The 10,610-nt window shown below is 43.7% G+C and overlaps 1 protein-coding gene across 1 annotated transcript; it reads left to right on the top strand.

The window, feature by feature from the left end:
• The first annotated feature begins 488 nt into the window (after window positions 1-488).
• SMIM36 (small integral membrane protein 36) lies at window positions 489-818 on the top strand. The gene has a single exon (XM_075014448.1). It carries the CDS (start codon window positions 489-491, stop codon window positions 816-818), a length of 330 nt encoding a protein of 109 aa, XP_074870549.1.
• Window positions 819-10,610: the final 9,792 nt, after the last annotated feature.

The following is a 10,610-nucleotide window of genomic DNA, read 5'->3' as shown; positions in this document are numbered from 1 at the left end:
AATGGAATCATGTGTCTAGAGTCATGTGCAAAATACTACAAATCCCGGATGGAATAATCCTCTCTCCACATCCTGCTTTGTTTCAACTTCCCCATCAATTCACCTTCTCACTCCAGTACAGCTGTTGTTTTGTTATCTGTGGCCTTCAGTAAAACCTCCTGATAGTCACAACTTGCCTTGCTGCATGAGGCCATCTCTGGAGCTGAGTAAATAAAACAAAACACATTCCCTGATGTATGCCTGCCAATTAAAAATTATGCTGTCTGATAGCAAGATAAATAGTCTGCTGTGGGTAAAGGAATCAAATTTAGCTTCTGCCAATGTAGGCAGCATGGTATTAAAAGAAGGAGCTTAAGTTATTAAACTGAGCAGCTTTAATCATCCAGTTCAGGAAAATCCATTGCTGCAGGAGTGCTGAGGCTTAGTGTATTTTTACTGCAAAGCCAATACATATATTGTGATCTGCTAGTCATTCCTCACTAGTGTGTATGAAACTTCATGCTCTGCGCTCCCATTCAATAGTATGGGATGAAATGGACTTCTACTTGGAAATTGACCCAGTAACCTTGAATTTGATCATCCTGGTAGCGAGTTATGTTATTCTTCTCCTGGTGTTCCTGATTTCTTGTGTGCTATACGACTGTAGGGGAAAAGATCCCAGTAAGGAATATGCCCCTGAGAGTCCTACGGATTCCCAGCCTCCGATCCGGTTGGTGGTGATGCAGCAGAACTGCCCTGGGACACGCTGGGCAAAAGGACTTGTCTCTGCTTATGAAACTTCTTCTGATCTGCTAGGGAAAAGGACTACTGTGGTTTAAGGACACCACCAATTGCTCCTGAACACTAGTATCTCTGGGTAAACTTGCCTCTGCCACGTTTACTTTGTTTGCACATGGATAATGCCCTGGCAAGGTAAGTTGAAACTCTGACTGGTTTGTCACAGAGTATTTTGTGTTCGGCTGTGTTCTCTGTTCATACCATCCTAGAGACTTGCAGTCCCACCAGCCACGTTGTAAGAGACAGAGGTCCTAAGTTTTAGGGGGATGTCAACACAGCAAGGAAAAACCCACGGCTGGCCAGTGGCAGCCGACTCAGGCTCAGACAGTGGGGCCATTTCATTGCTGTGTAAACCTCCAGGGATGGGCTGGGTTCTGAGCTCTGAGACCTTCCCACCCTGCAAGATTCTGGAGCCTAGACTCCACCCAGCCTGAGCCCAGAATCACACAGCAATGGAACAGCCCCATAGCCTGTGGCTTGTGACCCAAGTCAGCCAGCACAGGCCAGCCATGGGTTTTTCTTGGCTCTGTAGATGTATTCTTAGAGCACAAGTAGAAGTGACACCAGGCCTGCCAATGGGGAGGGCAAAGGGGGCAGTTGCCTGGGGCCCAGCATTTCAAAGGGGCCTGGAGCTCCTGCCACCAGCACTGCAGAAGTAGCAGCAGTGGTGGCTGGAGCTCTGCACCCCTTAGCGCTGCCATGGCATTTCAGTGTCACCTCTCCACGTGCAGTTCTGAGGAAGTGGGTGGGGGGACAGAGATGACTGCCCTAAGCCCCACCTCTTCTGCCTTTGGTCCTGTCCCTTCCAGGGCAGGAAGCTGAGCCCCACCCCACCTTGCTACCCCCAGCCCAGAGTGGCTGTCAGCCCCTCTGATGAGCCCCTACCCCACTATGGCAACAGAAAGGTCCTTTGCATAAATGAAAGTTAGTTTCAGTGTCTTTATTTATACAGGAACACAGCATTCGTGCATGAAACCCACCCCTGCAAGACTCAGCTGTACAATGACATGTCTGTGTCTGGCTTCAGCCAGGCAGAATGCTGTGTATCGCTCAAGTGAGAAAAGCACTGCTTAGGGGTTTTACAAGCACAGAGATGAGGTGTGTCTGATATGATCCTGCTGTGGCTGCTATCCTCGTGTTAAGATTTATAATGCCATTTGTAGGCTCCTCAGTACTGCCAGAATCAAGCTTGTTTTGTTTCGGAAACCTTATGATCTTTAACCCCTGCTGTAAATTGGCTGTGTTACTATCTTCCACTGAAAGTTACATAGAGATCCACTCTGTTCTGGGCTGGGTATGATACCTGCATTCATTATGGCAGAGTAAACTAGGATAAAACTTTCATTAATGCAGAAAGAATGAATCATAATTGAGTTCCTCGCTATTGAGAAATGTATTGCACAATCCTTTACAGCAAAAGCAATCAAGTTATGTTTGCATACATCCATTTATATATGCACATTTCCCTAGCCTTTCTCACTGGTGTTTCCTTTGGCCGTTTTAAATTGTGGAGGCTGGTCTCTAGCTGTGGCATTTGTACAGTGTCAAAAGTTCTAGCATCTACAGTAACAACAGGCTGATCTCCAAAGAAATGCAAGGAAACTACAGTAGACATAAAGACCCTAATTCATTAGTGAAAAACTTCCTACCTATAGTGTTTACCTAACTCTCATTCTCGTAGTATTGGAGCACCTCACAGTGTTTAATGTAATGAGTTTCACAACACCTCTATGAGTGCCGGAAGTGCCATTAGCTCTGTTTTACACATAGTAAACTGAGGCACAGAGACAAACTTGCTCAAAGCTACACAGGAAGTATGTGGTGGACCAGGAAATTGACCCTATGTCTTCCAAGTTATAAATTAATGCCCCACCCCCAGATCCCTCTGTTTCTGTAGGCAGATGGCTTGAGTTTTTATGCTCTAGATACAGATTGATTGTGGAGCCCAACATACAGGTATTATGGAACAAGGATCATGGTGCTCATAAAAGAGCTTGATGTATTCTCGAATGGAAACTTGAAGTGAATACAGAGCTTTTTTCTCTGATGTGTAGTAATAGTCTGGTCAGCAGTGTTCCCTGTAAACTGAGAGCTTGAGCAGCCACCCAAGTGAGATTCAGGTGCTGTTTGGCTGATGAACAGAGTGCCCAGAGCACCCACAGGATGCTTTTCTATCAGTGGTGCATATCTGCACATCTCTTGATACACATAAAATTTATTCTGCCCCCAGTAGAGAACAGATGTGGACACTTTGGTGCAGGTCCAGCGTAGGGCAACAAAAATGATTAGGGGGCTGCAGCACATGACCTCTGGGGAGAGGCTGAGGGATTTGGGCTTACTTAATTTGCAGAAGAGACGATTGATGTGGGACATGATAGCAGCCTTCAGCTTCCTGAAGGGGGGTTCTATAGAGGATGGAGGAAGGCTGTTCTCAGTGGTGGCAGATGGCAGAACAAGGAGCAATGATTTAAAGGTAAAGAGGGGGAGATGTAGGTTAGATATTAGGAGAACTATTTCACCAGGAGGGTGGTGAAGCACCTGGATGCGTTACTAAGAGAAGTGGCGGAATCTTCATCCCTAGAGGTTTTTAAGTCCCAGTGTGACAAAGTCCTGGCTGGGATGATTCAGTTGGAGTTGATCCTGCTTTAGGGAGGGGGCTGGACTCGATGACCTCCTGAAGTCTCTCCCAGCCCTAGGATTCTATGATTCTTTTGGTGGAAAAGATAAAGGGAACACTACTGGTCTCCTTGGTTTGCATTTTTCTAAAGCATCTACACTAGTCCCCTTTTCTTCTTTTCTTTCACAACAAAAAATCTCTGTCTCTCTGTCTGGTTCTCTCTCTGAGTGACACCAAAATTGCTTGCACTGGAAAGAAATCAATGGAGGCGGTTAAATGTACAACAAAGCAAATATTTTAGCCCTGTTAAAAATCATTACGACAGCATTCCAGAGTGGTGTGATGACCCAAAACCAGCTGAAAAGTAAGTTTCAGCCAAAAAATCCAAGCCACTCTAGTTTGTGATCAAGGTCCTGCAGATCACAAATGAGAGTAAATACATATAGAACATGGCAAAGGGTAACCTGGCAGTGAAGGGGAGACCATGAATCTCACTACCTCACACTTCTTTGGCCTTACTTTTGCTCATGTAAACACTTAGACCAGTGTATATATCATACACACACCACAGAGACAACAGCCATTGAGGGCCTGGGAGCAAGGTGGGAGGCCGGCCTGGCTCCCACCCCTGGAAGGGGTGAGGCCAAGGGCAGAAGGGGCAGGGCTTAAGGCAGTCAGGCCTGGAGCCCCTGCAGGAAGTAGCAACAGTGGTGACCAGAGCTCTGGGCTCCTTTGAAAGGCCCGGCCCTGAGGCAACTGCACTCTTTCCCACCCCACCCCCATTGGCGGGCCTGTATGTACATTGTTTTTGTAAGAATCCCACACATGTTGCTGATAGGGAGAGGAGGAAAGAATGAAAGAACCACATGTTCGAAACAAACAATATAACCGTAAACAGGACAAATAATATTGCAGTTTGGAAGACATCTCACTGCTCTGGTGCTGCGGCCCCCATTTGACTTCGATGAGAATGGAACAGTAATATCTAACAGAAATTTCCTGAGAGCTATTAACAGGGCCCAAAGCAAATGGTAACAAATGCTACACAGCATATTTGCTAAGGGACACAAGGCAGCTCATGTAGAACAGATGTGAAGTCCAAAGCTGTGGAATAGATTCTGATATCATTACTCATGCTGGGTATCACAGGACTCATATATCAGAGCAACAGAATCTGACTCCAGGGAGGAAAATCAAGAAGCCATGAAGATGATTTTTCCCCTGTCCACCAGCTGTTACTAGGCTGAATTCCAAGGGGCCAAGTTTTCATAGCCTTAAAAGCCCCTTATAGCATAGGCCTGAGAAGCAGACAGTAATCTCTGCAGCCAACCTACAACTTCTGCTTGAGCTACAGCATCGCTTCCAGAAAAGCATCCTGCTTGGAGGTAAAGGCCTCAAGTGACAGAGAATCTACTGTAGGAGTTGGCAATAATTTTGATGGGGGCCTCTCCAAGAACGTGGTGAGTGGTCAGGGGCCACACTTTTCTTTGATATTAATGGAGGAGGTGAGGGGTCTGGGATGGAGTCTGGGTGCAGAAGGGAGGTTGAGGGAGGGGATTGGGGTGCAGGAGAGAGTTGGGGAGAGAGCTGTGATCTGGTACAGTTGTCACCTGGGGCAGGGGTACAGGAAGGGGTGCAAGGGTTTGGATTTCGACTTGGGCCAGAGAGTTGGGGTACAGGAGGGGAGAGGATGGAGTATCAGGTTCAGTCTCTAGCCAGGCGGCACTTACCCTAAGCAGCTCCCAGCCACCCACCCAGCAGGACCCTCCTGCAGGCTCCCTTTCTGTCACTCCCCCACATGCTGCTCAAAGTGGCAGTGCTGGGGTCACCATGTGTCTCTGTGCAATGCACAGGGGGGAGAGGGCACTGCAAGTGGCCTGCTCCCACAAGTATGGCCCAAGCAGCTCCCATTGATCAGTTTGTACACCAAGACACACACATGCTGGCCCCAGCAGCTGACCGCTTTGAGCGGCATTGGGTGGGGGAGGTGCAGCAGGCAAGGAGCCTGCCTGACAGTCCCACTAGGCCACAGGACATTGGTGGCCCAGAAGATCATGGCAGGTCAGATCCAGCCCACAGGCTGTATTTTTCCTGCCCTTGATCTACCACATCCCTTGGTAAATTTTTCCAATACTTACTCACCTCACTCGAAATTTGTGTGCTCAGTTCTGCTTCACTGGCAGAAGCAACTGCCACCTTTCACATATCACAGCATAGTAACTTGTGACACCTGATTCTCTGACTATGTATGACAAATTACAGGCCTAATGGAGACTTCATGCCAAATTTCCCCCTGCTATTACTGGACGCTGGGCTTGTGGCGTCTGTGGGAGATGCACCCACTTATACCAGGTCTAAATTTGGTCCTTCTTGTGAAAGAAGAGGAGAGGTGGACAGTATAGTACAATATTTCTCACATTTTTTTAATAAAGTACCCCTTCCCCCAAAAAAAAGTGCCCCCAGACTTCTCTTGTATACCCCTAAGGGTACACATACCACTGCTTGAGAAACATGTGCCTAAGGTAATCTGAGGTCTTGAAAAAAGTGCCATTCAGCCTTCCCAGATTACTGTACCCTTTTCAGCAGTCAGATTTGTTTTGCATACCACCAAGTTACACCTCATTTAGAAACAACTTTCTTGAAAAATATCAAAGAAGACTACTGCTGAAAATTTGCTTTCTACCATCTTATTATCAAATAAAGGAATTGGAATAGAAATATCATACTTACATTTCAGCATAAGGTATATGAAGCAGTAGAATCAAGTCATTGTCTCAGAAAAGTTTTAGATTGCACTGACTTTACTAGTGTTTTTATGTAGCCTGTTGTAAAACTAGGCAAATATTTGGATGAGTTGATATACCCCCTGGAAGACCTCAGAGTACCCCCAAAGGTTCATGTTCCCTTGGTTGAGAAACACTTAGACTGTGTCTACACTACCTCCCTACTTCGAAGGGAGGATGGTAATTAGGGTGTTGGGAGTTTATTAATGAAGTGCTGCAGTGCATATGCAGCACTTCATTAAGCAAATTCCACCCCCCATGGCAATTTCAAAATTTTAAACTTCAAAGTGCCAGCTCGCGTCTAGCCGCGGCTCACCCGCCGGTACTTCAAAGTGCCCGGGGTACTTCGAAGTCCCTTTACTCCTCAAAATTTTGAGCAGCCCAGCACTTCATTAATAAACTCCCAACACCCTACTTACCACCCTCCCTTCAAAGTAGGGAGGTAGTGTAGACAAGCCCAAAGAATTTCAAAGGAACATGAGACATGACTATTGGTGTGAGCTGAGGGATGACAATGACAAACAACCAAATATAATTTTCTTTTGTGGAATATTATAACAGAGACAAATTGTCTTTTATTTCAGTGATGATACTCTAAAATAAAAATGTTTCTGTTCTTACTGGTGGAAGCAGAATAACTTCACTGACGTTCATGTATCAGAGAGGTAACCATGTTGTCTGTGTCAGCAAAAACAAGGAGTCTGGTGGCAACTTAAGGACTAACAAATTTTTTAGGGCATAAGCTTTGTGAGATACAACTCACTTCTTCAGATGCTTGAGGTGAAAGAAAGGCAGGGATACATCAGTGCTAACTAAATCTGGGTGGACATGGCTCACTTCCAACAGTGAGAGTGACCCCATTGGAGATCTTATAGCAGTGCAGATGTGCTCTGTAAGCACTATAGCATAGCTGTGCCCTTCATGTTTTTTGAAACTGAAAGTAAATTAAATGGCATTTTATTGCCTAAGAAATGTATGTATAACTGTGCTTACAGCTTAGCTGTTACATTAACTAAGCAATCAAGCATTTTGGAGAAACCAGGGCAGAAGTTCTGCTCCGGGCAAATGTATACCCATGAGGGTTCACAGAGGTTTTCCAGGGGATACATCAACTCATCCATATATTTGTCTAGTTTTACAATAGGCTATATACGAAGCATGAGGGAAGACAGTATACACTAAAGTTTCACGCTATCACTTGTTTATAGTCCTCAGTAAACTACATGATGAAATGTAAGTACAATATTTTTATTCCAATTTTTCAGTAATTGTGTGTGGTTACATCTTTGCATTGTATGTCCGGTTTTGTGAGCAAGTAGTTTTGAAGTGAGGGGAAACTTGGGGGGTACGCAAGATCAGTCAGACTCCTAAGAGGGTTACAATAGTCTGGAAAGGTTGAGATCCACTGATCTAAAGATATCTCAGGGTAAAATGCAGTACTTTAATTTTTCACCTATTGCTACAATGTTGCCTTGTACCAAGACTTTGATCTCCTATGCAGCCAATACACGCACTTTGAACAGAAACTAGGGCAAATTTGATAACTAAATTATTCTATGTAAGCTATTCACAAAACTCTAGTCTGCTAACTGTGATGCTTGTAACCAGCTGTAGTCCAATCAAGGAGTTTTAGGACTTACAGACACTCATTTTAACCAGCTAAAGTCGGACAACTATCTGTCTCTTTAGGCATAGTTTTATGTTTTCTTTTGTCACTCACCAAACACAGGCTGACATCTTGTAGAAAATTTTGAAAACCATGGGCCAGATTTTCCCCTGTTGTAAATCAATCAGCTTAGGTGCGAATCTACAGCTGGATACTGGAGACCTTCTGTCCTACAGAGGGGCAGCTTACCTTCTTTTAGCATTAAATTGGGGTGAAGATGACTGTAACTTCTTTTCAGTATAAGTGATCCTATGAACATAATATGGGAGAAAAGGGAAAAAAATATAACAATAACAGAGTTTAGCATCCTTACTCAAGTTGACTGGTAACTAACACACTGTCAATATTTCTAATCCCAAACACTCAAAGCTTGCATGTCAGGTGCCAAAAATAATGAGATTTGCATAAAATTCATGAGATTATTTTAAAATAATACGTTAGGTCTCTTTTTGTTTATCTTCTATTTTCTGAGCTCTTGGAGATATATTTGGGGCACATTTTCAGAATCTCCTTTGCAACTAGGAGGAACTATGAGTGCACCAGTTTTTAAAATGAAAACACACATTTTCATGTAATCACTTGTCTCCAAGAGCTGGAGCAACAAATAGTGAAAGATTTGCCCTACAGTCATTAAACCTAGCAAGACTGCACTCTGCAAGTAATCTCTGAAATAATTCTTTTTTTAGTGTTTCTTTTGTTTTGAGAGTTAGTACAAAAAAAATAGTTATTCCAAAATCAGTTAACTGCAAGTTACAACCACCCTTAATACAAGATATTTTGACCCTTGCGGGGAACAAATTTGGTGGAAAACCTAGATATAGAGAGAGAACTACGTAAGACAGTGTGATCCCAGAATCTTTTTTTACTGGTTTTGAGGTGCCCTATAAAATGCCATGCTGCTGGCATAATAGAAGATCTGTAGCTGTTTATACAAGGTTGTGCAAACATTTTATTGTAACTTGGACACTGTCAGCTCATTTACATGTGTGGGTAATTATACATGCAGAGATAAAGACTTGCAAGGTTATGGCTGTAAATCTTTCTAGGGGGCAGAAATGTGTCAGCAATATATTTTCTTATAATTTGTGTAGATTTTGTTTGATTGGCACTTTAATCTTTTTGGAGAAAACCTGAGTTCCCGAAGTCAATGGCGAAATGCATATTGCCTCCATTTAGTGCAGGATATTTCACCCCTACATGTTAAAAAAGTAGGTCAGAGTGTGTTCTCACTCTTGCAGTCCTCCAGTGACATAAAGGCTTGACTGGATTTGAAAGGATTGAATCAAGGTCGTCTATGTCCCTGAGGTTTTTTATGATAACAATTTATAGGAGCACAACGGTCAGATCTGAATGAAGTAATCAACTGAAGCACATTTTATGGACTCTGCCCTGACATGTGGAACTATGAGCAATAAATTATCACTTGACGCTGACAGTCATTTCTTAAAGACTGTACAATTCTGCTTACAGTAAACAAAAAATTAAATTCATATCAATGTTTCCATTCCCTAGTGGCTGATAACAAATGTCTTAGTACTTGTCTGTGCTAGCAAGTTGTACTGTTCTAAGTACACTGATATCTTTCCCATATTGAACTGAACTCTATTACTTCATCGATAACAGTATAGTTAAAGCACTACAACTTTCTACAATAAACAAATCAGTAAAGTTAAACAATCCCCTAGAATGGATGCAGTTATACTGCTATGATGGTGCTAATACCAGGACAGCTATTCCCATATGGAAATTGAATAAACTTTATTACTACAAATGCCTTTATACCAATATGGCCGGCTGAGGGTTTATGTGTTTAAAATCACTTTGATGAGATGTACCAAGCATTTGCTGCCTCCTGATAGAGGCCCCACCCCCTAGACTCTGCCTGCCCAAAGAAGATACCCTCCTGGAAAAAAGACCAGTGAGCTCAGACCTCCAGGAGCTGCCTAGAGAGGTCACACAGGACCAGATGCAGGAGGAACCAACCAGGATTGGTCTGCTAGCAACTAAAAGGGGTGGGAGCAGGCAGGAGCCAATCAGTGTCCCGCAGGCAAGATAACAGCGGTGGCTGCTGTTTCTTTCAAGGACCAGTTCTCAGTGAAGCTGGCACAGGGAGAGGAAGATTTTATCCTTCCATATCCCAAGAAACCTGGCTTTGTCAGGGACCTAACTTGGACTGAATTTTGGGTTAGACCAACAAAGGTTTGTTGTATTATGTTTTTTAAATATCTATTTCCTGCTGTAAAACTAAGGAGAGCTTGCTTTGTTGAGTTGTGTGAAAAGCATCCCTCACTTAAATTGTTCATTTGGTAACTAGAATTGTGAAATGGGCCTGGCTCATTGCTACAGAGAACTGAACAAAATAGAAGTGTTTATGGAATTTTTGAAGATTAGATAAAAGACCTTGATAACTTCTTTTTAAATAGTCTCAGTGTATTCCAGTCCATCTTCCTGTTGGCAGCTGCCTGCTTCACCCATAATCCCCCATCTCATCTGCTACTCATTGGCTCTCCTGCTGGTAGATTCAATTGAGAAATCAAAGGCTGAATCAGTTCTAAGGCTCAGCTTCTATTTCCTGGGAGTTACAACCTTAGTGAAGTGGGGGAGTTTCTTCTGATGCTGCTTCCCCTATTCCCATGGGAAAGAAACAGAATACAGTGGTACAGAGATGTACAACACAATAAAGTAACAGCCATGTAGCTCTTTGCACATCCTGCACTCATCTTGCTTTCAGATGGCTACCCTGTCGAAAGTGGCTATGTGCCTTGCT

The sequence above is a fragment of the Carettochelys insculpta genome, chromosome 20 (genome assembly GCF_033958435.1).
Source record: "Carettochelys insculpta isolate YL-2023 chromosome 20, ASM3395843v1, whole genome shotgun sequence".
In the NCBI taxonomy this organism is placed as follows: domain Eukaryota; kingdom Metazoa; phylum Chordata; order Testudines; family Carettochelyidae; genus Carettochelys; species Carettochelys insculpta.
Note: the sequence above shows the minus strand (reverse complement) of the source record. Positions and strands in the feature narration are given on the sequence as shown.